General features: G+C 35.4%; 3 protein-coding genes and 1 pseudogene across 16 annotated transcripts; 2 read left to right on the top strand and 2 right to left on the bottom strand.

Annotated features, from left to right (window-relative positions):
• The first annotated feature begins 713 nt into the window (after positions 1-713).
• LOC142551916 (uncharacterized) lies at positions 714-5,541 on the top strand. 13 transcript variants are annotated; one of them, XM_075661413.1, is made up of 4 exons: positions 714-1,454; positions 2,204-2,290; positions 2,492-2,571; positions 4,622-5,541. In XM_075661413.1, the coding sequence occupies exons 3-4, from the start codon at positions 2,544-2,546 to the stop codon at positions 5,527-5,529; spliced, it is 936 nt and encodes a 311-aa protein (XP_075517528.1). In that variant the 5' UTR covers positions 714-1,454; positions 2,204-2,290; positions 2,492-2,543; the 3' UTR covers positions 5,530-5,541. The 13 variants fall into 13 exon arrangements, with proteins under 13 accessions (XP_075517528.1, XP_075517525.1, XP_075517522.1 ...); XM_075661410.1 differs by having other exon boundaries at positions 714-2,290; XM_075661407.1 differs by having other exon boundaries at positions 2,140-2,571.
• Positions 5,542-6,375: 834 nt separating this feature from the next.
• On the bottom strand, positions 6,376-7,943 carry LOC142550778 (MOB kinase activator-like 1B; annotated as a pseudogene).
• A 571-nt stretch (positions 7,944-8,514) lies between these two features.
• Positions 8,515-11,786, bottom strand: LOC142551918 (12-oxophytodienoate reductase 3-like). The gene is made up of 5 exons (XM_075661420.1): positions 11,578-11,786; positions 11,305-11,445; positions 10,243-10,373; positions 9,786-9,968; positions 8,515-9,484 (listed from the first exon to the last, which is right to left on the bottom strand). Exons 1-5 carry the CDS (start codon positions 11,655-11,657, stop codon positions 8,823-8,825), a joined length of 1,197 nt encoding a protein of 398 aa, XP_075517535.1. The 5' UTR covers positions 11,658-11,786; the 3' UTR covers positions 8,515-8,822.
• Positions 11,787-15,684: 3,898 nt separating this feature from the next.
• On the top strand, positions 15,685-27,814 carry LOC142551919 (uncharacterized). Of its 2 annotated transcripts, none has more exons than XM_075661422.1 (19): positions 15,685-15,768; positions 16,550-17,336; positions 17,699-17,887; positions 17,983-18,066; positions 21,782-21,841; positions 22,107-22,151; positions 22,271-22,470; positions 23,126-23,491; positions 23,628-23,802; positions 23,890-24,087; positions 24,325-24,414; positions 24,599-24,661; positions 25,004-25,078; positions 25,220-25,270; positions 25,716-25,793; positions 26,105-26,239; positions 26,391-26,498; positions 27,259-27,324; positions 27,463-27,814. In XM_075661422.1, exons 2-19 carry the CDS (start codon positions 17,040-17,042, stop codon positions 27,529-27,531), a joined length of 2,349 nt encoding a protein of 782 aa, XP_075517537.1. In that variant the 5' UTR covers positions 15,685-15,768; positions 16,550-17,039; the 3' UTR covers positions 27,532-27,814. The 2 variants fall into 2 exon arrangements, with proteins under 2 accessions (XP_075517537.1, XP_075517536.1); XM_075661421.1 differs by having other exon boundaries at positions 15,693-15,863.
• The last annotated feature ends 147 nt before the right edge of the window (positions 27,815-27,961 follow it).

The following is a 27,961-nucleotide window of genomic DNA, read 5'->3' on the forward strand; positions in this document are numbered from 1 at the left end:
TATTCCAACCCAAATTAATTTCTTATTTTTCATCATTTATTTTCCAGTAATCTCTATTTTCAAAAATTTCTCCAACTATCATATGCTCTAAATGTTACCAAATCTTCCGTTTTTCTATTTCTCGTTTCCAAAGATTATATATAATTAAATAATCATGTAACGTACTGTTAACAATAGTTAAGCCCTAATTTTGTGTGCGTTTTTTTTTTTTTTTAAATTTTATTGGTGATATGTCATTTAGTAATTATCTATTTTTCTATGTCTAAGGATCTCGCATATTTAATTAATATCAAGTTAAATTAAGTCGAGTGTTTGTGATAAATCGTGTAATATATTTTTCATGATCTTGTTCGCCATTTCTCGTCGGTGTTTCTTAAAAATAGTAAACTCACAATAAATTACAATGGGAAAAAAAAATCCATGAGAAAAGAAAGAGATGAAGAACATATTTGGAGATAGAGAAGAATAAAATTATTTTTAAAAAAGAATACTTAACATTTTTTTTAAATAACATTAATGAAATTTCAAGATTTATATTTGATGAGAAGAGGTGACAATTTTTTGCTCGAAAAATTCGAAATCAAATCTTTGAAACAAATCGGAGACGGATATAAAAATATTATTCTCATTTTCAAACTCGCTCCAAAGCCATATTATTTACTACCAGTAATAATAATGATATTTCCGAACTTGCACAATGAACCCACTGAATTTCAAACTTGCAGCGATGGTATTCGATGGACGGTTGAGATTGCACACAAAACCCACTGAAAATGAAGTTAGAATGCACCCTCCACCACTGGAAAGTTATATCCGATTTCTGAATTCTGCCACCATCTACACGGAGTTGCCGCAATATCTTAGCTGACGGCGGTGCCATACTGCCATTAGCTTCGGAGAGTAACAATCGTGGCTTCGATATACCGATCGAAATGCCGGGATTTGCTTACCGCGACATGAAATTGTTTTTCGATATATTTCTGGCCGGAGTTCTCCATTACCACCTCGGGCCTGTCCTGGTGGTGCTGGAGTGTCGGAGTTGCTCGCAGGGATCTTCACTCGGGCCTTCGATGAGGAAATACAGTGACAAGTCCTTCGGGAGGCGGAGTGAATGTGAAGGAGGGCCTGCCGTTGGAAATATGGATGCTCTGTGTACGTAGCTTACTCAACAACCCACAACCCCATTTTTGTGTGTTAAAAGTCGGTCAATTTTTTGAATAGGTGATAATCGTGGAAACTATTATTACTGAAAGTGATCATGCTTTTTCGATCGAGCTAAAATTTTTGTCCAACGTTCTGGGTTCTTTTTGCCTTCTTAGATGGAGTGGGTTTTATTTGTGCTGGTATATTTCGGGAAACACCCGTATAAATTGATGAATATTTCTTGAACACAATCCTCTGCGTGAAGACGACAGTCGTTGATGACCTAAATTGATCCATTTGGAGATTTAACGGTAAAATTGAAAAGCACTAATGCTATAAAACTGAGTCACACTTGCCGGCTCTGTTGAACGAGATTCTGAGCTGACTTAGGTGCACAAATGAGGGTCTTGAGATTTTTTTGCTAGATTATTTCACTATGAATGGTTTTGTTACTTAGAAATCGAATTATTATTTTGTGCTTCTGTGCTTTGGGATTTCAGTGAGATGCATAGAAATCTATCATCGTCTTCCATCTATCTGCCTTGACCGCCTTCTAATGTTTTGATGCCTGCCAGATCATGTCCATGCTGTTCTTTGCATTTCTATCTGACGATTCATTTTATAATGCAAGCTACGTAGGGCCTGTTTCTATGAATCCACTAGCCGCTAGGATATGAAAAACTGTCAAAAGATGCATTTCCTTTTTTTCCTCGATGTGTATATTCGACATACCTTAGCTCCCTCTCTCTCAGCTTATGATATATGGCTTATGGATCAATGTAAACACCGCTAAAGAAATTTAATATCTTTCCTTTGTATCTGTATCACTTTATGAATCCTGACCATGATGCTTTTTCATGGAGCTCGAGATAATGTACTATCTTTATTGCACTTCCTCGCATGCTTCTGCCTGTTGTAGTCACTAATTTAGCAATTAAGCCTAAAAATCATTGGGCTGTTTTATAACGCGATCACTAGATTTTTATCAATTTTCAGCGTCCAAAGTTATCAAGGCCAGTAATTTGTGTGCTCATGAAAAAGTTGGGATTTTTTTTCCAAGGTATTGCTGGTGCTAAAGGGACTGAACCATGTCGCTCTCTTCCACACTGGGAGAAAAGTTGCTGCTGCCATGCCGAGTTTGACTACAGTCGAGTCTCTATATGTTCTTGTGATTCATGCATGATGGTCTAATGTTCTGAATTTACTTATACTTTATAATTTTATTTCTTTTAAATATTTGGACTTTTAAAATTTTATGTGAAATTTCTTTAGTGTCTTAGTCAGTTGGTTTCAATATCTTGGCCAGCCGATAAAGTATGCGCATTGTACCAGAATCATCAACTTTCAGGAATACCAACGGCTGTAGGAGCTCATAATGATCAGGAAAGGCTCTAACAATAATGGATTTTCAATTGAAGACTCCTTACGGTATGGTGTATGACCTAGCTTCAGATAAAATTTAGGTTATTCATTATGATTTACAGTATAGTTTCAGGTATGATTTCTGCTATCGATAATTATTTGTTTGTCATCATCGCTTAGATCATTGTCCAGATTTGTACGTTTTTAACATTCATACAGATTGCTGTCATGACCTCCTCCTAGAAATGTTGTCATGATTAAGTAGTGATTTTTCCGTACTCAAAATTTGTCGTTAGTTAATAGTTAAAAATGGAAATATCATGTCATTATATGCAACAGTGGATTGTTTAGGTTGCAATTATCTGACGTATGAATTGTACGGAATAGCTAGAGATACCTTTGTTTCACAATATTGTCGTTTACGACTTAAGCCAAAATCCGCCATCATTCATTAAGGTAAACAGCCAAAATTATGAATGATTACGTTATGCTGATTTGAACAGCATAGCGTCGAACATTAGATACTTGACCGAGTGAAGACACGGTAATATTTATTTCATATGGAATAACTGGTAGCTTCGAAATAAATGTACAAAGTTCATTCCTACTGGGTGGCACAAGGTATCTATAAGAAAGATTTTGTTTTTTTTGTTTTTGCTTGATATTACTACTCCCATAAAGTAACTATGATACACTACCCTGAGATGTGGTTGTCTTTATGCGGTTCTACTGTGGGTAATTTATTCAATCGACGGGTTGGCGGAACTAAAAATTTATCTTAATTTGATGGAAGGGATAATCATATCATTAAGCTGTTAACTTCTCGTATGATTGCTCTAATTCTGTGGACAACTGATGTTTTGCGACAGTCAGCATTTGAAAAACCATGAACTCCCCCCCTGCAAATATTTATTAGCAACAACATGCATGCGAGTATTTAGAAAACCTTAATCCATAAAATTTTTATGGTGCTTGGATTTTTTCTTCTTAAGGATATTATTATTATTATTTTGGTTCTATGATGAGTAGATTAAAAAGACTGTGTGAGTTCAAATGTGTTCACAAGTTTATTGTTAAGCTCTGCCAGAGTATATGGTTAAATTTACGTTGCTTTACGTAAGTTTGCTAAAGTTTAAAAAAAGCAGAAAGTGTGAAACGGACTATTCTTTTTAGGTTTCATAATTGAGATGAATGAAAGAAGACATTGAACCGTGGAAGGTTGAATGGAGAAAGTGTATAACTTTTGGACTCATTATAATAGTCTAGGTTTTGTAAATTTGTAATCCCTCGGAAATTGAGGATTTGGTGAATAATTGGTTCTTTGATTTCATCACCTTTCTTCATGTTTAACAAGTGTAATGCTTTCACAGAGGCTTACTGACTGAAATGAAAGAATCGTGATATACCATGGGCTTATTGTCATAATCTCAACAATCACTTTAATTCACCTACTAAAGATTGTTTCTCTTTGAAAATTTCCTACTCAGCACAGTTAATGCTTGTTTTTTTGTGAACAGTAGATAAGAACAACTTAATGCCTTCATCTACCAACGTTGGATGTGCTTGTATTTATAAAATGTGTTGGGTCGTAGAGTCCTCTTAAGAGAAAAGGTTCTATTCAAGAATTTTTTTATCGTAAGTCGCCTTTGGTTTTTCTCATAGCAAAGAAGTCTGCTAGATTTCTCAGTTTTGAGTTTGATATAAATGAAATTTTGAATCAGCTGCGTGGCTTTTCCTGAAGAAAAATGGAGTGGGGATTAATTTCCCATGACTTCCATGAATATCTTCTGACTGACTTTGAGCATCTGTCTCTCTGATTTTAAGAGGATGACTCAGATAACATGCATTCTTCTTCATTTTGTTTAATTCATTTGAATAGATTCTCATTTCAACCCTTTTACATTTTTATTTTCAGTTCCTCCCCAGCGAACACACTCGAGCACTCACATTCTTGATTTTGTGTTTCTTGATTTTCTGGGTGGCTCGTGGTTACTGCTAATTACTACTCTATCACAAGTCCTGTTTCTCTGTTTCGCTTTTGTCATTTTGTTATATCTAAGTTTTTACTTAGAATTCAGGTTTGAATTTCATGCTTAACAGGTTTGGCATCTTACAGCTGTGGATATTCTCATGGATGGTTTTATTCCCCCTGTTACGCTAGAGGAATCCAAGATTTTTCAGAAGATTGATAGACAACTGTACACCATTCTTGTGCGAGATCTTTGGCGAAATCCCTTAGAATGCATGCAGGTCATGGGACTATGGCTTTGGTTTGAACGGGTAGGCTTTAGCAGTGCCATTAGTAAGATCTTATCGCAACCTCTGTTTCTTATCAACGAACTTGCTGATGAGGCCATAGCATGCCTCAAGTGCATGGATGGTGCTCAGTTCCCACTCCAATTTGAAGCAACTGAAATTCCGCTCACTCAGAGCATCCTGCAAAATAACGTCTCTCTCAAATTTTTCCACCTCCATCGACTTACTGCTCAACGTGAAATTCAAACCCTGATTGAAGAAGTATACATCCCTGTACTATCCGACATTATGGAGAAAGCCTGTTATGGTGGTTTTGGTGAAAGCTTGAACAATAGCCAGATGAGCATGCCAGGCCATGCTGCATCAGGTTCGAACCTGATGATGTCGCAGCCATCTTATGATAACCCTTTGATGCAAATCTTCTCTAACATAAACATTTATGGAGGCACCCCTCCTTCCCAAAGCAATGTGGCTCAGGCAAATGAGCCGGCACTATGCGAGAGGACCATGTTTGCTACATTCTCTAAAGGTTACCCCGTCACTGAAAGTGAAATAAGGCAATTTTTCTCGAGGGTCTATGGGAACTGTGTAGAGTCGGTCCACATGCAAGAGGTTAGGGTCGATGAACAAGCTCTCTACGCAAGAGTCGTGTTCCTCAGGCCAGCTTTCTTAGACAGCATTCTTAATGGGATGAGCAAAGCGAAATTGTCCATCAATGGCAAGCATGTGTGGATGCGTAAATTCGTGCCAAACAGCGGCAGACCGTAGCCATGAGGAGAACCCGACTCCTTTGACGTACACCAACCCCCCCCCCCCCCCCACACACACACACACACACACATCTATGTTTCTCAACTGTTGTCTTTGTTTTGTGCCTCGCTGGTTTGTTTTCCAGTCTTTTTTCTTGTGTCTGTCTATCTTGTAATGTTTTAGGATCCAAGTTGTGTTGCAGTCTTTTGTTTCCGTAGTGTTGATGGGGGCGGTGCATTTCCTTACTAATAAAAAGATTTAGTGTAACAATGGCTGTTATCTATTACTCGATCACTGGACTTCGATGCAGAACACCACACACACACACATTCAAGTTACTGTGGTTTGAAAATTCCCCAAAAAAATTAAAATTGAGTTTGATGCTGTTTAGGGCATTTTTATATAATCAATAATGAAAGTGTGAAAAGATGTTTCAAAAAACATATATAAAAATATAGCAGAGTACCATTTATAAACAAATTGGACTCAAAGGAATCTAGTTGCTTGATTGATGCAAAAAGCTCGATCGACATGTGGTTAAACCATAGTTAACCATGTCTCGAAAATATCGCCTAATTAATTATAGAATTAAATGAAGAGATACTGAAATTTAAATGAGTAATCAAATATAATTTTTTTTTTAAAAAAAAAAAACCATTTTTGTTTTTATAATTATTACGTTATATTATCATATCAACATGCAAAGATTTCCATGTGACAGTTTAACTTTTAGCTACACGAATCGGAAGAAGTTTCAAAGTTTAGCCATATAAAACCAGTGTTTATTCACAAACATGAGCTTTCTCAAGACTGAGAAGTTGATCAAACAAGCTGGATTTTCTGAGACTCAAAGCCGGAAAGTTTCTAGCTAGCTAGGATCATAAAATTGGCCTCGATGATCTCGTTAAGGGGTTCGAGTTCTTCCTTGGCGATCAAGCTGAATTCCTGCATTGAATTATGCAATTATCACAGTCACGATTTTAAATTATCCCCAAAATTTGAGGGACAAAATATGATATATCGTGGAGAGTCCCGCCGGGGAGATCACCTGTTGGTGGCTACCTGGATTCTTAGGGAAGAACTTATAATTTGTTTTACAAAAAGAATTCGTTTCATTGCTGATAAAGATTACCGAAGTAAACAGAACAAAATGCTTGAAGCAAGTGTTGAGATGAGCTGCTTCTTCTAGACCCAAAATCTTCTGGAAATGTGAATGATATATATGCCCATACACACGCGCGCGCACATAATAGATATATGCACCATATATACGTACACATTGTGTGTGTGCCTATGTTTTGAGGGAAGATGGACTCATCCTCGAGCCGAGCTTCGATCCAGTCCATTAAATACTCGACATATTTTGGAGCAGATACCTCCATAGGTTTCTTTACGGTCACCCCATCAGCCCATCGGTACCCATACCTGCACATCCAAGAATGACTTCAAATATTATACGTTATAACGTGCTACTTCAGTGCACATCCTGAAAAATCAAGTGTGACAGATGAATTGAAACGATTCCCACTAATTTAGCAAAATCAGTTCTTTGATATGACATGTCAAAGGCTGCAGAACATCTATCATAACAAAGAACATAGACAAGATAAAATATCAATGAATCAGATAACATACTTCGGTCCAGCTGACATTTTCATTACATCACAGTTATAGATATTACATAACATTGATTAGGAAAAACTTTAATGGATTTAGCCAGAATTAATCAAATTTCATCTAAAGAAAATTACGAGAGGCAAACGAATGAAACGTAGATTCTTACTATTTATGGCCAACCATTCGTTAAGATCCTCTCCTGGGCGAAGTACCACAACTTCCCTTAAGTTGCCATACTTACCCAGCGTAGAATCAATACGCTGCTTTAGCAGCGAACCCTGCATCAAATACAAGTGAAAAATAATTCAAATGTTGAGTCAAAGATTAGATTGTAAGAGTTACTTAATTACCTTACTGCCGGAAGAGGAATTCTTCTTAGGACGGAAAGTTTTCTGGTTTTTGCTGCTATTAAATATTACCGCAATTAAATCAGCACGCGTGGCAAAAAAAATTTATAAATTAAAAAAGATTGAAAAAATAGAAGTGTAAAGAATGCCATTAATTTTCATCACTCGTTCGAATTGGTTGATTTAAAGCTGCAGGAAATCAACTTTAAAAAAAAATAAAACAAGATTGCTGCATGCAAAAATACGAAACTTGATCAACACATTGAACCTAAACAATGAAGATCAAGTAATTATCATGAAAACCACAGTTAAAAAAAGCCCCCAGCTTCGGATTAAAACCAAGCTACGAAATCAAGAAATCTTCATTCAGCATGCCTAGAATAAACAAAACAAAAAATAATAAAATAATAGAATCCGATACATGTATCGTATACTAAGATACCTGCTTCCAATTCCAAACAGACTCATGATTATAAACAATCTGTTGAATTTTTTGTCAGACCCCTTTTAGCAATTAGCAGCTTTTTTTTTCTTTCTGCTGCGGTAGTTAAAAGGGTTTTGCATGGTTTCTTTATCTGTTAATATAAATAAACAGCCAGGTGGGATGGGTTGGAGGTTGACAGGCTGGCTCCTTGAATTTCAACTAGAACCCAACTAGCTCTAGTTTGCGTTCAAATGTATATCAAACAATCCATGGTGTACGTTCATTCTTGTATATATATGTACACATATTGGGACCCGGGATTCGAGATAAGGGGCCACTAATTTATTTTTAAAAATTATATATCTATAAAACCCAATTATTTTAATTGTAGCATACGTACACACATATATATATCTAATTTCGATTCCCTTTTCCCTTTTTTCAGGTGGAGATGGATGGACTATGTATCAGCGTGTTGAGTCGGGCGTGCATGCACGCAGCCTAGTCATCTGTTTGTGCATGCGTTTGAGTTTAACATTTTTGTTTCCACCCTCCGAGAAATGGATTATTTTTAGCGTTTATTATATATATTTATTCGAAAATCATAACAGTGAGTAGAATGGAATCCATGTTTCTTTCTTTAGAACTTAAATATTCTGGGATTTCCTTATCAAGGAAGAGTGAAAGAGCGGATGATTACATAGAATTCAATGTTCACACTCACAATAATTTTCCTCTCAACAAATACACAAGTTTATATGTAAATCTCGAGTTTTGCAACGCCATTCTCAACCAATATTATGCTATATTGCCCAAAATACACACATCCAATTAAAACTCTGCATCAGGCCAGGCCATTGCGGAATATGACCAACAAGCTATACTGCTCAAGCTCTATGCTCCAGATATTGCAATACCGACGTTCAAAGACGCGACATGGGGATGTTATTTATAGTATCGTTTCCGAGAAAAGGGTAGTCGGTATATCCCATGACGGGATCATGCGTATAAAAGGTAGCCCTGATGTACTTGGTCAGAGGTGCATTGATCTCGAGTCTCTTTACCAAGTCCGGATTTGAAATAAAGAACCGACCGTACGCCACCAAATCAGCGTCGTCTTGAGCCACGGCCTCGATTCCTAGCTGCCTAGTGAATCCGCCACTACATATGAACGTTCCCTTGTAAGCCCTTCGCCAAGTCCTCATGAATTGGGCCTCCTCTTCCACACTGCCAGGTCTGCCTGATTCTGTTTGCCCGTAGGCCGTGTATCGGGGCTGAGTCACGTGGAGATACGCCAGTTTTGAGCCATAATCTGTTTGAATCTTGTTGAGTCTCTCTACTACTGCGAGTCCGAGGGTGAGTGGATTTGAGTCCATTGCGTCGAGGTGGTCTATTGCCGGTGAAATTCTGACGCCTACTCGGTCAGCTCCGATGGCTGACACGGTTGCTTGAACAACCTGTGTTAAAAATTTGCAGCGGTTTTCTAGAGACCCACCATATGCATCTGTTCTTTCGTTGATTCCATTCTTCAAAAATTGATCAATGAGATACCCGTGAGCCCCATGGATCTCGATACCATCAAAACCTGCTCCGTCTTGTAATTATTAGAGGCAATAAAAGGAACTCACTACATATCTGAGAAATTCTAGAGTAAAAAAATGCGCTAACATTTTGATTACTGGGCATCTTTCACTATATCAAAAGATATAAAAACATCACTATGAACAATCTAAATGAGCAATTTATTCCATCTAATTGATCTACCATAATGCTTTTACACTTTTTTATTTTCATCATATGTGAAATCGTCACCACGAAAAGCTTGAGAATTCAAATGCTGAACTAAAAGCAATCTCATGATTGATCAATTTACAAGTTTTGGTGACCTGCTTCAATAGCATTCAGGGCCGCCTGACGATAGTGTTCTACCAACTCAGGGATCTCACGAGTTTCCAATTTACGTGGTTTCGGATAAATCTGGTAACTCCCGTCAGGTAAAAGCACCCTCCACCTATTGGATATCGACTTGTCCGTGGTTGAAACCGGAGCAATTCCACCCGGCTGAAGCACTGCGAACCCAACCAAGAGCATGTTTAAATTCACCATGGGACAAAATGCTAGAAAAACGATTGGATTCAACTTCAAAATCTCCCTAATATCGATCTAATTAACATATGTTATAACAAATCTTGGTATAATAGTTAAGAACATGGATAGAGAATCAGATCAAAAGAAGATCCACCCTTTATAAGCAACACTAACAAACAATCAACTGAATTACACCGTCGAATATCGAATCAGAACCACTATCTATATATTTCGAGGACTTGAAAAAGACAGTACCTTGATGAGAAGCTCGGCCAACATGCCACAATTGACAGAAGATAATAGCACCCTCAGCATGAACAGCATCCACCACTTCCCTCCATGCCTCCACTTGCTCCTTGTTAAAAATACCTGGCACGTGGGGAAACCTGCATGGATTCAAACAACAAACGGAAAATACAAATGAAAACAATATTACCATTTACGTATAAAATTTAATAACAAGTATTGATTAAAATTATAAAATATAGGATATAATTATTCACTTATTTCTTACACTGCGTCTGCAAGGATGGTGAGTGTATATAAAATTAACAAAAGAATGTGCGTTTGATGTTTAGAATATGGCAAAACAAGTTAATAGAAATAATCTAAGAAATTAAAGTTAATAGAGTTAGATTGTAAATAATATTTTCAATCTCAAGAAAAGGGAAAGTCCAATAATGGACTCCCTACATGATTTCGATCACACAAACAAAGATATTTAGTGAGACCCATTATTTTTAAAACATAAAAATATTAATTGGGATGGTAGTTTGGTCAAATAACATAAAAATATATAAATTTTAAAAACTCGATGAAGAATTTGAAACGATTGTGAAACCTCGGATTTAATATAAATGTACCCATTTCTTGCCAACGAATTTTTGTGGTTTTTCAAGTCATCTATACATAAAATTATATTGAGATTTGAGGTTAAAAAAAGAAGAAGAAATAAATATACTTTTATCGAATTCAAGATGTCGCTTTTTGCTTTGAAGTATTCCTTTTTTAACATAAATTTACGTGTAAGCCCGCAAGCAGTTCAACTTCAATTTTAAAACACAACCTTTTGAGCTCACTGGATTTTTACTGGGAATTTTAACAAATTTATTTATTTTTAAAACGAAAGAGCTTTTTTTTTTCTTTTTTTTTTGTTGCAATTATTTACCCAATGGGCGAGCATGAAAATATAAAAGGGGATGGACCACACAAAAGCTTTTCCAAGAGTAACGAGATTATTAACGTAAGATCAGTCATGCTACTGGGAGGGGCAATAATTCTTGCTTTCCCTACCAGATGCTGGATTTACGAAATTACCCTGCGGCAGTGGGGGAGATCATGGTACCCTCTGTGATGAGGAATCCACCTTTTGTAGCTCTCTGTGTGTAATATTGAGCGAGGGCAGGCTGGGGGATGCTGTTCAAAGCTCTGCATCTGGTCATGGGAGCAAGAACCACCCTGCACACAAGATAGATCATTTCAAGAACAGCAAAGATTCACCAAAAATACAAGATGAAGAAGCAGAAAATTGATCTGGAAAGTTGAGGAATTATTTATTCTCAGGAGTTGGGGAGATGATCCATGGCTTACCTGTGAGAAAGATTGAATCTTCCCATCTTGTATGGTGAGAAAAGAGATGGGCTTCCTCCATCCAACTTCGTTTCCGCCATTTCTACACAATGAAGCTCCGCGACGACTCGAAAGGTAGAAAGAGAAGTTCTGCAATGATTTTTTTATTGGATCTTTTTTAGGGAGAAAGGAGAACGGTATGGTGTGCTATATGTTAAAGAAGCTTGGTTTCGTATGGTCGGTGGGGGTAGTTTTGTCAAAAGAAATATGCATATAATTTCACGAACTACGAAATGGGGAAAATAACGTAATTAAGATATTATAATCGCAGTACCCATGAGGTAGAAATATTCTCATCTTCATATGTGAGTCCAATGTCCAATCTGATATAATTGATTATCTGACAGAATTTAACATATTTTTATTTTGAATTTGAATTATTTATCATGTTAGATAAATATAGCATAGACTCAAGTTAAGCATGCTTGGAATTCAGTTGGATTTGCTTGCCATCTTACCCTGAATCGATACCGAAGATAAATTACTTTGTTCGATAGTTTGTGAGTCACTCGCGAACCTTGATATTTTATTAATATAATATAATTATATGTTAAATAAATAAATTTTGAGTCTTTCGAACACTTATTTTCGAGCAATAGTTCGTGAACATATTCGAACATTTCGAGTTGATTTTAAACTCGAGTTTTAATTTGAACATAATTCGAGAAAAAAAATTTAAAATTTTCGAATCGAGCTCGAGCTCGAAGTCGAATAAAACTAATTCGAGCGACAATAATTATGGTGATATCCCTTCCCAACTCAAATTTCTTCCACAAATCAAATCCTTCCATCTATATGTAAAAACTTTATGCATAAAATGTGATTTTTAAGGCAATAGTGATTGATATGATCTCGATGAAATGGATGAGCCGGGTAAGGAGCTCTACCAGATCAAATCAGTAATTTAGTGTTTAGGAATTTGAGTGAAGGTAATGGCTTTGATCGTGACCTGCAAACAATGAAAGGAACTCGTGAATGGGCACCGGAGGGGTGTCCGGCGTGACCACTCCGATGCTAAAGTCAGCAGGTTGAAGATGAACACAAGGATATATGGGAGAATATATGTAAATGGTTTAGAGTTCAAAGTTTTTCAGAATCCTTTAAATGAGATTAATACATGCTATTTATAGTATAAAATGGGGTAGGTACCTCGTTTCTAGTGTCACCTACTAAGTATGACAAGTCGGCTGTCCATACTATAGTTTCTGATGACTTCTAGAACATTACAAACCCATGTTGCTCTGACAAATTAGACAGCCTATATCTCAATCACACTCGAGTGTGGTTCAATTTTCGAGGTGGCCTGGGTGGTAAGGTATCCGGGTGCTTGTATGAGGGCCTGAGCTGTTGATTATCCGGGAGAAGAAAAAGTGCCCGGGTAGTGAGGAAAGTACCCGACATATTGACTCTGATCTGGACTATCCAATTAATATCTCGGGTCCATGATGATCCGGGTCCTTAAGGGTATCACCAGTGATAAACCAAAACATAATTGGCATTATTTTTAGATGTCCCATTCACTTAAAAAAATGTCTTTAGTGGAGCTTTAATTGGGTTGGGCCAGATACGGACCATGGTCTGGACTTCGACTGTCACGGTTGGCCCAATATTTGTATACAATATGGACTTTTCTCGGAGTCGCTGTGCCCAATCTGATACGGAAACCGTAACACACAATGGATCTGATCGAACCATACTTTTCAACGAGTACGGACAATTCAAAGCAAACGGATATTACATCTTGCAAAATATCCGACACGCAAAAAGTGGATAATTTGTATTTTTAATTAATCATGTGATATATATATTCACACATTAAAAAATTGATTTTTTATGCAATTATTTACATTTTTCAAGAAAATTTTAATCCAAAATATAGTTCGAAAGTTCGTTCCCCGATACAATCGTTGTTTTACAACTCACAGATATAGACAATAATGGAAATACAATAGTTCCCAAATGTTTAAAATATTATTTTGCAAAAATACCAAAAACATAGCGATACTTCCCTCACACCTTGTAATGCATTATGTATTTTTTAAAAATTAACGTTTGTAATAAAATATTATTGGAATTTTATAAATTTTATTCGTAGCTCTTAAAAATTCATATATAAATAAAATTGAACATATTAAAGAATCTCCTGAAATATTTATAAAAATTGAGAGCAATCGTAGAATATGATAATTTTTTAAGGATACAAATGTCAAATTGTAATTTTAAATTATTAACAAAAAAAAACAGAAACATAAAAAAAAAATTCACTTAGTTATAACTTTTGTTAAAAATTATAGAAGTTGAAGCGATATTTCAAACACTCCAAAACATTTACAGTCAACTAGAAGCCAATAAATACTTCTTAAAAACTCTCTCAAACGCTAATTTAGTCAAATTTAAACTCGAGATATTCGAACTCTTTATTCAGGTTCTGGAACGAAAACCATAAACTCAAAATAATCAAAACTCATAATTGAAGTTGAAATAGGTGTGTGGATAAACTCGAAAAGATTTGGTTGTGAATAATAAAGTAAATTGGAAGAAGCAGCCTGTTGGGTGCAATAATTGTCCTTGCTTAGTAGAGCGATTGAACCGTGGTGCTTGAGATGTTGTGATGTTTAAAAGATTTGAGTTGCACCATTACTACTAGCTATAGCTTTTGGTAACGCGGCAAGCGCTCGGTCCTACAATTGGTATCAGAGCCAAGGTCACGGGTTCGATTCCCATTGACTGCAAAGAGTGCAATTATTAGGGATGGAGATCGTTGGGTGCAATTATTGTCTTTGTTTAGTACAACGATGATGTGCTGTTTAAAAGATTTGAGTTGCACAATTACTACTAGCTATAGCTTTTGCTAAAGCGCGAGCGCTCGGTCCTACACAGCCTAAGACCATACACTATGATGGCAAATTACTCGTGTCACGTTATGTTGCACTTTTTTTTTTTAATTCAAGGACAAGGCATAAAACATCTGATCTACGTTAAATTAGTTGCTATTTTGGAGTTATGTAGAAATGTAAGAGTTAGAGCTCGAAATCGAGATCTCGTTTCAATAGATTATCCATAACATTTTTTATTTTTCGAGTAAGAGTGTAAATAAGTTGAATTGAAGCGAAACTTCTGAACTTCTACAATTGGAGTTATTGGAGCTCCACCACGAAAATCTTTACTTGAGTTTGATCCGAAAATAGTTCACCAATAAACTAAATAGTATTTTTGACCATGTGAAATTTGGTATTAACATCTTATATAACAATATTATATATTAAAACACATAAATATTAAAATCTTATTATATATATAGCATGATATAACATGCACTCACCGTAAATATTTATGTGAACATTTCAAGATGACTCTCCCACATGTTAGATGTGACGAAACTGTACATTTCATAATAATGATGTACATGTCCAACAATGATCGCTCTTGAGATCAAATTTATATAATAAATTGTGAACATGTGAGTATATATTATATCGTTGTGTTTGTACAAGATAATCGATTATCGATTATTTTATTTTAAATAAAAAATCTGACAATCGTCTTGTATTAAAAAAAGATAATCGAGGAGATAAATCTGTCGATATATAGATATGTTGACCGGAAGTGAACATGCCATGTGAAGTGGGAAAGCACCCCATTCTGTGAAAACCGCACGTGACAGCAGTCCAAAGAATGCATTTCAGACACCTCGGATCCTTCTGACCGAACATATTTTATTGCCATTACTTAAATACATTTTTGACTAATTGGTCAATTAATCCAACCAAACTCAGTAGGTATTGTACGAGTAATTTCAGTTTGGTCTGAGTTTTTTATCAACTGAAGTTACCTACTCATTCAAAGAGTCGAGAGGAGGAAGATTAAAAATAAAAATTAATATAATACAAGAAGATATAAATTTGCAATGTCTAATGAACAATAAACAAGTGGAAATAAAACATGAGATCTTAGCATTTATTTATTTTTTAATTGGAGATCTAAAAATTAATTGTTCCAAGCAATTAAATGGATTTATTACATAGGGGAGCGAGGATAACAATAATAATTATACATCATGTTTTTTTTTTCTTTTTTTCCTCCATTTGTTTGGAGGTTTTTGTCATTAAAACTATGAGCGAAACATCCACAAAGACGCAGCTTTCCTTCTCTGTATGGCCGCCTGAAACTCCCTGTTTTTCTTAATAGAGACCTCTTCAATCTTTGATTTTTCACGTCTCTCTTCCTTCATTTATCTTTGTTAAAAGGTGATTTTTTTTTGGTTGACAATTTGTATGGATACACGCGTTTATTTTGCTAAGTTTGATTGGATTCTTAATCCGTTTCTGAATTTCTGCTTACCTTCTCGAATTATTGGCGGTTTCCTGCGAAGGGTTGGTTGTATGTTTGTTTCTGATGGACATAGTTAAAAAATGGAGGCTTAAGCTCAAATCTTGTGGGATTTTACCGTTGAATTCGTAAATAATTCATATACATGAGGTGTCAAGTTGTGATCTTGATTCTGAAAGTAGGAAATCTTTGTAAAGTTGTGATCTTTTTGATCTCTTAGTGGTTTTTTCTTTAATTGATGAATATAAGGCAGGTAGGTGTAAGTAAACAAAGCTTTTCCTTGTCTTTTCTAAATAGAATTATATACTTATAGTACCATGTAGATACAGATTTCTTTTTCTTTAAAGCATTTAATTTAGTTTGTTTTTATTTTTTAAGAACGTGTTGAGGGGTTAGCGGTTAGGCAAAATGAATAATGATTGATTCGTGTATTCTTGATTTTTGCCTCCGATTAGTATTTTCTTTCTCCTATCTGTACACCAAGACATGGAGTGTCTGATGTAAAAATTGAAGAATAAATCAACACCCTGTCTTGACCCCAATCTTTTATGTGGAGAATCTCTGTAGTCTGAAAAAGTTATGGATTTTAATCTTCTCTATGCAGGGACGGAACTGAAATTCGGGAGCGAAGGGGAGAGTATATGGATTTTGGTGGGAGGGGCGAAAGTTTTAGAACACATAACATAAAATTTTGAAAAATATTCGCTTTAGAGATTGTCACCCGCTCCTCATCCCCTGCTGTGTCTAATTTTGATCCCATGGAATTCTACATATGATTGTAATTTAGCTCAAATTAGGAACAACTTCAAAGATTTGTATTGGTTTGATTGGTTTTGTTTATTTCTGTCAATTTTTTCTTACCGGAATATGTATATGACCACCTAATACACCACAAGAAGGGCTTACTGGAACGACGTACCATCATTTTTTCTAAGATAAGAGTAGAAGTTGGAAGCTTGAAATCTGGAGTCACGCAAGGATCTTCATTCTTATCTGTGGATTTTTCTTACAGTGGATGTCATAAAACATAATGCCTTTGTTCAAAATGCAAATATCAGCGTGTGGTTCCTTTCAGTAGAGTGGAGGTTTAATAGATGGAGAAAAGTGAAGAGTCGGGTAGCCCTGGGTGGAGTGCATCATTCTTCATGCAAACAACTGACGATGTGGCCAGAGCTGTTGCAGCAGCAGCAGCAGCTGTTCATTCTCCACGACCTTCTGTGGTATATTCATCAAAAGTCGAAAGTGGGGGTCAGCTTCACAGACTTCAGCAGCACGTATCTAGAATTATTAAGGGTCTATCAAGTCCTCCTGAAGTGAAAAGTGGGCCTTACAACCCAGAAATTCTCACTAGCCAAAAACGTCAATGGGCTAGCTTTCAATTGCAGTCCCTGGTATCTTGTCTCATAATTTCATGAGTTTTCTTTACGCGTTTGTAGTCTTAGTTTAATTTGTGCCTAATGCTCATTATCTGGTTTTGTAGATAGTTTATTCAATGAAAAAAATTGAAATACCACTCTCTACCACAACACTTGTTGACTAGAACAAATTGTAACTGATCTAGAAACCCCACCTTTTTCTAATCTAATATCTAAATACCACTCTCTACCACAACACTTGTTGACTAGAACAAATTGTAACTAATCTAAAAACCCCACCTTTTTCTAATCTAATATCTAAAGTGAAGCCATTAATATACAAAGCTGGAAGCTTTTGCTTTGAAGTTTTCCATGATTTATAATGCTAATGTTTGCAGGATCACAGAGTCTGGAAGGAGCCGTCAAATCTCTTTGAGAGCATGGTAGTTGTTGGGCTCCCTCCCAGTTCTGACATTCAAGCACTTCAAAATCTTTACTTTGCTAGAAAGTCTGAAGGCTCTGGGAGGTTTCGAAGTGCGCTTGGTGGTCCGCATCAGTCTCGTGTAGAACCTAATCTTGAGCCTCAGGTGTTGATTTTATATATTCTTCCACCAACTTTGTTGTGAGAAAATTTAAATTATAATCATAAAAGTGGCAAACAATATTCTTTAATGGTTTTCAGGTTTTGTTCGTTTACCCTCCCGGCAAACAGTTGCCTCTCAAATATAAGGATCTCCTTTCATTTTGCTTTCCTGCAGGAGTAGAGGTGTTGTGAAATGCAATTGTTTGTTTCCTCTTATAGCTTAATTGAAGTCTGTCTATTTTATTACTTTCATTTTTTTCTCCTTGGAGTTATTATTTTCTTGTTTGGCATCTGGGTTGAGAAATGAGGTTAACATGGTTTAAATGGGTAAGCATGGGGGAAAGCCATATAAAGGTGCAAATTAGAGTAACATCCGATGCTTGTTAATGATGATTAAAATCAATCTTTTGTTCATTATCCTTGATAAATTTTTTGGGACTTTATACACAAATCAATGGTTGTTCTGCAGCTCTGTGGGTGTGTGTAAATATGTCTGCATATGTGTTTTAAATCCACACAAGAATGTTTTGTAGGTTTTAAAAATTTCATGGCACTTCTTTGTTCGATATCCTCAGAAGGCCTTTGTTTGTAAATGGACCCTTTTTCGTCTATTCCCGTTCTATTGCACGGGTATTTTCGCTTTACTGTTAGATTCTTAATGTAACATCCCGTAACTACTATTACTTTAAAATTTGCGGAAAATAAAAATTTTTCTTATTTAAATAATAATTCCTCGCCTTCTGAATTTAAATAAAACTGATCGACTAAATTCTTGAAAATAATCCAAGTACAAAATATTTTCATGGCATAAAAAAATATCATTCATCACTGTTGTAAAAGCGTTATCCAAAACGAGCATTTGAAAATACCTGTTTGCCAACAAAATTTTGAATAAATAAAAATCAGAGTAAAAAGTTTAACGTTCATAAAATCCTTTCATAACAATAGCTATCCTCGGGTTTGCACTGCACACAGTCCAAGCAAGCTCACTGGTCAGCACGTCATGTCTCCTCAAAAGCATCAATATCTGCATCGATCAAGTCTAGCGAGCTTAAAGACTCAACACGCATAAACCATGAATAGCAAATAGTACTTAATAAAATCACATGCATTTGAAAGTAACGTGTACGAAATAACAGCAGAACATACATAAACATAGACGTGTCATAACTGCATAAACATTTTCATAAAAGTGCTTCCATCATAACATACATAATCATACTTAATTTTGCGTATAAATATGTTCAAAGCAAGTGGCCCATAACATAAATCGCCTAATCAGACTACATCACAGTACTGGGCTGACAGGGATCACCACAGCCTTTCAACCAGATGTACACTCCCACATACATAAATCTCCGGTCATACTTTACCGGGTGAAGAGATCCACGGTCATGCTTTACCGTTTTCCAATCTCATAATCATAAATCACCAATCATGCTTTACCGGGTGGCCACAAGACAAATCACATACCTCCAAAATAAAATATTTTTTTTGCACGTCAATCATACTTACAACGTCGTGGGCTTCGTTGGAACGCCCTGGACATGCTGCCCCAACCACAGCAACAAAGATCTTGGAGATCCCAACGAAGCCTGCAACCAAAAACTTGAGAAAACGTGAAGAACATGCCCAAATTTTCACTGAGCGGTTTTACGTAAAAATCACATCTCTCTAATTTCTTATCAGAAAATTACGAATTTGCTATCGAATGGAATATAACACAGAGTAATACAAATCATATGTTGAAAACATTTCCAGAAAACCAACCTACAAGTCACAGAATTCAAAATAACAGAGGGTGACAGGTTTTTTGACATATAAATTTCACAGCTTGTGTCGTTTTACGATAAAAATCATATCTCCCTCATTCGTTATCAAATAATTACGAATTTGCTATCGAATCGAAGATAAAACAGAGTGCTACAAATCATATGTTGAAAACATTTTCAGAAAACCAACCTATAAGTAGCAGAATTCGATATAACAGAGGGTGACGGGTTTTGTGACACAGAAATTTCACAGCTTGTGTGGTTTTACGATAAAAATCATATCTCCCTCGTTTCTTATCAGAAAATTATGAATTTGCTATCGAATCGAAGGTATTACAGAGTACTACAAATCATATGTCGAAGACATTTCCAGAAGACGGACCTATAAACCGCAGGAATCGAAATGACAGCAAATGACGGGTTTTGTGACTCCAAATTTTCAGAAATCATTTAAATCATATCTCATCAAACTTTGCACATGACGAACGAGTTTTCATGGACAATATACATTAAAACATAATATGACGAGATCGATGCGTAAAAGAAAATTTTATACATGCCTCTGCGTCTAAACGCTCGAATAAATGAATACTGGCGTGATGATATGTGGAGGATGAACGGAGGACGATTTCTTGATGTTTTTCTTGACAGAAACTCACCAAAATCTCCAAAATATTGCTAGTATGAGTGCTCAAGAGGCTGCTGCTCAAGGAAGGCACAACCCTAGCTTTACACGTTATTTAGTATGTGTAAAAGTGTGATTGTGTGTGTGTGTGTGTTTTTTTTTCTTTCTTTTTTTTTTCCTTAACTTTTAATCAACTTAATTAAATGGCTAAACTACTAATTAGGCTAAATAATTAAGCCTTCAAAATTTATAAGATAATAAACCATAAGTTAAAGAATTAACTCTTAATTTTCGAAAATTGCAAATAAGATGCTTAAAATATTTTAATTCATCTAATAAATTAAATTTGACCTTAAAATACTATATTTCATAAATAATTAAAAATAATAATTTCTTAACTTAAAATAAAATATAACATTTAATTTTATCGTCTTAATCGTCTCCGGTCTCCTATCCCCGACCAAGCATCGAATATTTTCCTGAAAAACTCAAACTCAAGAAATGCATTTAAATCTCATAAAAATAAACATATAACTATTTAAAATAAATTAAACATGTTGAATTCATCATTTAATTCTTTTAAATCATTTAAATTAATTAACCTATTAAATTATGCATGCGGTTTACGTGTATTGATTTTTGGGCACTACAATTAATATATTAACATCCATAATCGTTGATATAACTTCTCCTAAATAATTTATTAAACTCATTTTTTAGTTAAAAAAATCATAAATATGTTAGTATTAAACTTTATATTATCATATTATTTCATACTTATCATGTTATCCTATTATTGCATATATAGTTAATTTTTTTCATATATCTTCTTGTGATAATATAATTTACTACTGAATTAGAAATTGCACTAAAAATATAATTACAAAGTTGCACCAAAATTATAAAAAAACATGTAGTGAGAAAATTAAATGATAAAACATTTAAAGGTGATATAAAGATGGATTATTTGATAAAATTAATATAGGAGTTACATTTTGTTGTTGAAGTTAGATAAATTAACAAAATCAATGTATATTGTCGTGATAACTCATTCATTATCCGTTAATTGTATATTAGGTATAATAAATATAAAATTTGATATTCCATTTTTGCTCTTACAGGTTGCAGGATTAGAATTTTACACATATATCTTTATCGAGTTTTTGGATTTGTATTGATAACGAGGTCATTTTTTTATCTTTTTACAATTGAAAATAAAGTCCATGATTAACACTTTTATATGAATGTAGATGTAGATATAGATTATGGAAAGTACAAGGGATATGAAAGGTCTCAACAGAACTTCAGTCTCATGCTTTTTTGGATTTTCGTTTCTTGAAAACTCTGCGGTTGATGCTCATTTGCAGTGATTGATCATAAATAATAGGGTTAACAGAAACTGTGCTTTGTGTAATATCAATTTCCTGGGTGTGACTGATATCAAAATATGGTTGTTGAGGAATTAGTTTTTATTTAGGTTTCTAAGTCAACTTTGTTACAGGTTAATGCTGTTGAGAGAACTCCATCAATGAGTGAACTAAACGAGATACTTTTGGGGCAGGTATTTTTAGAGTGCTTCTTCTGAAAACTTACATGATGACTTCCCAACTCTCTTCCCCACTGGCCTTTTTTCCGGCTCTCTTTTTTATTCAAGGTTTTCAGTGTATTTTGATGAGTGCCTTTTTCCATTCCATTTTTTATTTGTATTTATCACCTTGGGGAGGTTGGGACTTGGGTGTTTGAAGAGATTCTATTAGTGCCCATTTAAAGTCATTAGCTCTCTCTACCAAGTGCAGTGGTAATCAATATGGGTGCTGTATTTACAGGAGCATCTGAAACAGAGTGATCTGTCCTTCGTCTTCCGGCTGCAGGTGTGCTGAGACAATTCTTTACATGTTTTGCAGTTTGGCTCTTGATTTTTTTTTGCCAAACTTGGTTTTTACTATACATTATTTCCCTTGAGGTTTCTGACGACATTGAAATCTTCCAGGTGGCAGATGATTCAACTCTTTATGGTTGCTGTGTTTTGGTTGATGAAATCATACGAAAGCCATCGGGATTGATCTCTATGATGTCAGATGGCCATCCCTTTTCTTCTAGCCTAGGCCGGCATATTTTGACCACACGTCGCTGTTATTGCATTCTTTCAAGGCTTCCATTTTTTGAATTGCATTTTGGAGTATTGAATAGGTCTGTCAATTGATGTGTCTATGTTGTCTTGTTTGATGCATCTCATTTCGAAGAGATATCTTTCTAGAGCCTTGTTTTATGGCAAAAACCTTTCACCTGATAATGATTACTTGCATGGCTAATTTGTTATATTATTACTAGCTTTTTGTGCAATGGCTCACCTGTACCTCATTCTCATCTGAAAAAAATGGAGTATGATAGGAGTGGTAAGAGTTATTAAAATGGGTAGTCCATATATGTTTTTTATGTGGATTGTGTGAGAAGAAGCTGGTAGAAATGTTTAGATTCCTTTATTATTTTGATTGATGGTTCTGTTTTTCAAACTTCATGGAAAAATTTGAGGCAGATTTGTGATCTTTTTAAAATTATTGTGCTTCTCACATTGATATTCCTAGAAATGGTAGCTCCAGGATCTTTTGGATTAATTAGTTTTTAAGACACTACACATTTGTGGTTAGCTCAAAATCCTTGCTGCATGTTACTTTAGGATACAATTTTCTTGTGTTTGATGCTGAATGAACTACAGTGATATATTTGTTCTTTTGGTATCTCCGTGAATACACATTAGTGTTTTATACTTTAAACTGCCCGGAAAGGTTATGGTTTCTACTTGCTATTGCTCATCTTTTACTTCATATCGTGCTGTATTCTGTAGTATATTCACTGAAGAGAGGTTGGAACGGTTAACAAAGGAGATATATAACCTGGATTTGAAGTCACCTGTGAGCTATGATGAGGATGAAACACTGGAAGAGAGCAGTTGTTTACCACTGGAAGATGGAGAATGTGCAACGCCAAATCGAATGGTTGAAGAAAGAGTGACCAATGATACGTCTTTCTTTAAAAATCAAAGCCTAGATGATGACAGTAATATAAAGAAGGAATCTGGTGTTGATGTTGTGGTTGATACTTCTATTGAGAATAACATTGCTGGCAATCAATCAGCGGAATGCCGTCTACCAAATACTACTTTACCTTTATTACAGTTTCAGCAGCTAGAAAGCTCTGAATCTTCCTCATGGTAGATTAACTTTAATCTTTGGCCTTGTTCTTTTATGATTTTCTACCATCGTCTGGTTACTTGAAAAACACACGCATAGAGAAAATTTTAGTTTTATCACAGATACCATGAACAATTCCTTGCTTCTGCTCTCCAGGAAGGAACATGTTAATTTTAACAAATGCATCATGAACTGTGGATGCGATATTCAGGGCTTTCCAAGTGAATATAGACATTTCAGGAGTGATATTGATGAGGCTGAAGTGGAAGTGGCTTCATCATCTGGCCAAGATATCCTCAGTGAACATAGCGATATAACTGATCGGGCAAAGGTTGGAATTTTTATTCTGGATGTTTTTGGTTCTCATGCACATTAGTATCTGTCTACTGAGGTATTCCCATCGCCATTATGTTTTCAGGCAAACAATCATGGATCCTTACGTATAATTTGTGAATATTATCGTTTAAACTGTCCAACACGTGGTTCAACCCTCAAATTCCACCCTTTGGATCATTTGCATTCTCTCGAGTATCATAGACCAAATGAAACAGTCTTACATGTTGCTGGATCAACAATTGATTTGAGATCATGCAGCACGAGTTTGGAGTTAGCAGAGGTATGATTGGAAGAATTTAAGTTTTCTACCTTGTCTATATGTCAAATGGGGAATCCCATTTATGCGATTTCGATTTGATACAAAATTGCCCTGTAGTATCCACTGAACTTTTTCTGCCTTCTCTTGTTAGATTTTTTTTTTTTTTGAGTGAACCTTCTCTGGTTAGATTTTGGTTGTAATATTGAGTGTCGTCCTTTTAACTGAGGAGGTCTACCGTGTGTTGGTTTTTTCTTATAGGCCCACAGTGCATTAATGGTGGAGGAGGAAGCCGCTGCTTTATCTGTATGGGCTGTTGCTTGCTTATGTGGTTCCCTTCGATTGGAACACGTAAGTCCATCTCCTATTTGAGTTTTATGCATTGTCATCCAATGAAACATTGATAATTCGTTAGATTTCCCGTGACTATAATTTCCTTTCAATCAGCTTGTTAGAAGGCACTATATACGACACAAGCACATTCTTTTGAGGTGGATCATTCAATGTCTAAAAGTGTTTCAGTTTCCTTTTTCAGGTATTGACATTATTTGCAGGTGCTCTTCTGGAAAAGCATATTGTGGTCGTTTGTTCAAATTTGGTAGGTGTCAGTTATGTAAATTTTAATTTTTCTGCTAATCATATTTTCTTCTTCTCAATCTGAATGTTTTTGGCATTCGTTCTTGATTGTGTGTATATACTTGTGCAGTTTTTCTCTCAGTTATATCTGTATAGCATGATGTGTGTTATAATTTAGGGTTGTCATGCTGGTCACAACTTCATCCATAGGAGATTAGCATTAACCACTTTTCTTTTTCAGATACTTAATGCTTGCATCTGCTTTTTTTCCCCTGTTATTTTTGCTTTTTTGCTCGTCCTCTGATATATTGTGGAGATGTAATTTTAAAGTTTCTAATATAATTTGGTTTTCGTTGGCCTGCAGGGTATTTTGTCAGCTATAGTTTTGTCAATTATACCACTGATTCGACCGTATCAATGGCAGAGCTTATTGATGCCGGTATCTCTTTGTCCCGACTGTAATTTTTTCATGGTTTTTTATGCCATTGCCACAATTTTGTTTAGCTCTAGCCTCTAATATGTACTGTGGCTACACTCGTTGATTGTTAATCAGTTAATGTATCTGAGAATGTGTTTGCAGGTCTTGCCAAATGACATGCTGGACTTTCTCGATGCACCTGTCCCTTACATTGTGAGTTTTCCTGTACCTTTTGATTAGTGAAAAAATCATATTCGATTTTTCGGAATTTAATTTTGTAAGTTATAATAGTTGATGAGTTTTGGTGAGTTTTTCAAAATATTTGAACCTGAAAACTTGGGCTGCTGTGTTGGATCCTGAAAGAGACGAACTTTAGATGACTGTATTATATGATGAACAGTAATCTCGAGAAGTGTAGAGTTTTTCTAGGATACTGATTACGAATAATTCTTATGAGCTCTACCAAGTTCTGAATTTGTAATAAAGAGTTAATAAATATGCAATTTCTCAACTTGAAACTCACATAACCTATATTTCTGGTCGTTACGTTGATCAAATTTGAAAAATGTGAATATTTGGATTCTCAAAGGCAATGCTGCAGTTTCCACTTGTTTTCTTTTGATTGCCGTTAATTTATAGATGTCCATATTCTGAGCAGGTAGGTGTGAAGAACAAGACAACTGAAGTTCAGTCGAAGATGACTAATGTCATACTCGTGGATGCAAACAGAAACCAGGTGCTTATAGTTTATAGTTGGGTATTACACACTTAAAAGTGATCCTCGATTTCCACATGAGATATATATATTATGTAGGTAGAACAACATCATGTTCCCAACCTTTTGTTGTCTAAACCTCAAATCTTGGTATTCCGATTTGGTACATTTGGTCTCAAGGGGACTTCTAAGGTCTCCTTTTTTCTTAAATCGATCGGTTACACCTTTTGTTTTTGACTGCTGATCTTTACGGTCTTTTAGTAGTCATGCAAACATTCTTAAGTATTGATATCCTTGTAATCTCTTTTATTTTGGTTGTATCGAGGCAACAGATGAAATCGCCAACTATACCCCAGCTTCCTCAACAAAGAGAACTATATTCACGCCTTAGTCCGTACCATGCGAAGCTCGTTGGAGAAAGCTATTTGGGGAAGAGGAGACCAGTTTATGACTGTACTCCTGTACAGGTATGTAGTTCTGTTGGCGTAGTTAGCCCTTTTTCTGAGTTCTAATTGATCTAATTTAACGAGCAGGGCTTTTGGTAAGCCAATAAAAAACAAGAAAAGGTGAGAAAATTAAATGAACCCGGATCTAGTGTATTCATTGTAACATTTTCAGGTTGAAGCTGCCCGAGCATTCTTAGGAGTGTTACGATCTTATTTGGATTCTATATGTTCCAACATTCGTTCTCATACAATCACTAACGTCCAATCTAACAATGATAAGGTATGTATATATATCTAGAACACAACAATCTCAAAGGAGCCCATGTTCTTACTTCTTACTACTGTACCATTGTTACTGTACTTTGCACTTGACCATGTTTGTGCGCATAACTATGGTCGCATATGATGTAAAGAGTGCATGTAAATACAGAATTTTTCTCAGATTTTTCTTTAGATGCTGGGGCGCTTAATAATATCAGAAAATAGAAAGTAGCAAATATGGCTTTTAAAATTGTCTTAACTTACATTTTTGAAAGAATAAAAAAAAGACTATTAACTGATACAGATTCTTTTAGAAAAAGTTCTGTTTGATGAAGAATTTGTTTAACCTAAATACTCCTGCATTTGAACTCTTTATAGGTGAAAATTTTGGGAAATGGCATTTAAAGAATGAGAAACCAGGACGTCATATTGCCAAAAGAATCTGATGTAGGAATACAAAAATAACTTTGAAATCTGTTCACTATTTAGTTCTTTACGGTCGTTTCCAGAGGAGTTCTTATATCTGTTCACTTAGGGAGGAAATTTGCAGCGTTGATTTGCTATATTAATATCTGGTAATTTTGTAATTCTACTTTCATTGTCGTGACTGGGGAAAAATGTATTTGGCCTACCTGTTATACACGAAAGTAGCTAAAGTTCACCTTGACATGAAAAGGCAGAAAATTGCTTTGTTGCTTAATACTCTATTCTTCTACAGTGATTGAATAAAAGATTTCATCACAGATTGACGCATGAAGATTTTTTTTGTTGATCATCAGGTATCTTTGTTATTAAAGGAGAGTTTCATTGATTCTTTCCCCAGTCGAGACCGACCTTTTATGAAGGCATGTTCCTTACGCCTTGTTTTCATTTCCATAGTTCTTGCGTGAAATTAAAAAGCGCACCGTATTTTGTATTTGGATCAGTGAAATTTATAACATAATTCTGATATATTATTTTGTTCTCTGGATATTGGTGAACAGCATTTCTTGGATACACAGCTGTTCTCTGTACATACAGATTTTGTACTCTCTTTTTTCCAGAAAGAATAGTTCCTCGATCAAGGTGTATTAGAGACGATAGATACATTTCCAACGTATCGACTGCTTGTTATTTCTTCACGATCTCATTACTTAAGAGTCGAAGGTATCCTTTTTCACGTTGTGTTATAATGGATCCCCATGATTTATAATATGGTGGAGATGATGTCCAAGTGTATTTTTTGTAGTAAATTCGGAGGAATGTATGTAAAATATGATATTGAGCAATGTTTTTTCTGCTGTTTCTGGTCTGCCACATTTATAATTATACCAAACAGTGAGCTGCTTATCGATTTTCTTTGTTTCTCAAAATTGGTTTGTCTTGTTTCTGAGGTAAATTTGCTTTGTAATGAGTTGTCAACTCAGTTCGACCCGTGGCGATCGCTTGGTTTAACTACTTGTCTCGTGTTAGAATTTGCGAATCGTCTCACAAAATGGATCG

Source organism: Primulina tabacum, chromosome 7 (assembly GCF_025594145.1).
Source record: "Primulina tabacum isolate GXHZ01 chromosome 7, ASM2559414v2, whole genome shotgun sequence".
Classification (NCBI taxonomy): domain Eukaryota; kingdom Viridiplantae; phylum Streptophyta; class Magnoliopsida; order Lamiales; family Gesneriaceae; genus Primulina; species Primulina tabacum.

What these genes read in the sequence shown, in the direction of transcription:
- LOC142551916 (XM_075661410.1), top strand. Translation starts at nt 2,544, where the DNA reads ATGGATTTTCAATTGAAGACTCCTTACG. An exon ending in TCAATTGAAGACTCCTTACG is followed by an intron (nt 2,572 to 4,621) that starts GTATGGTGTATG and finishes GGCATCTTACAG; the next exon opens with CTGTGGATATTCTCATGGAT.
- LOC142551918 (XM_075661420.1), bottom strand. Translation starts at nt 11,657, where the DNA reads ATGGCGGAAACGAAGTTGGATGGAGGAAGCCCATCTCTTTTCTCACCA. An exon ending in TGGCCGAGCTTCTCATCAAG is followed by an intron (nt 9,969 to 10,242) that starts GTACTGTCTTTT and finishes TTGGGTTCGCAG; the next exon opens with TGCTTCAGCCGGGTGGAATT. An exon ending in CCTGAATGCTATTGAAGCAG is followed by an intron (nt 9,485 to 9,785) that starts GTCACCAAAACT and finishes AAGACGGAGCAG; the next exon opens with GTTTTGATGGTATCGAGATC.
- LOC142551919 (XM_075661422.1), top strand. Translation starts at nt 17,040, where the DNA reads ATGGAGAAAAGTGAAGAGTCGGGTAGCCCTGGGTGGAGTGCATCATTC. An exon ending in AGCTCTGAATCTTCCTCATG is followed by an intron (nt 23,492 to 23,627) that starts GTAGATTAACTT and finishes TCTGCTCTCCAG; the next exon opens with GAAGGAACATGTTAATTTTA. An exon ending in ATGCACCTGTCCCTTACATT is followed by an intron (nt 25,271 to 25,715) that starts GTGAGTTTTCCT and finishes TATTCTGAGCAG; the next exon opens with GTAGGTGTGAAGAACAAGAC.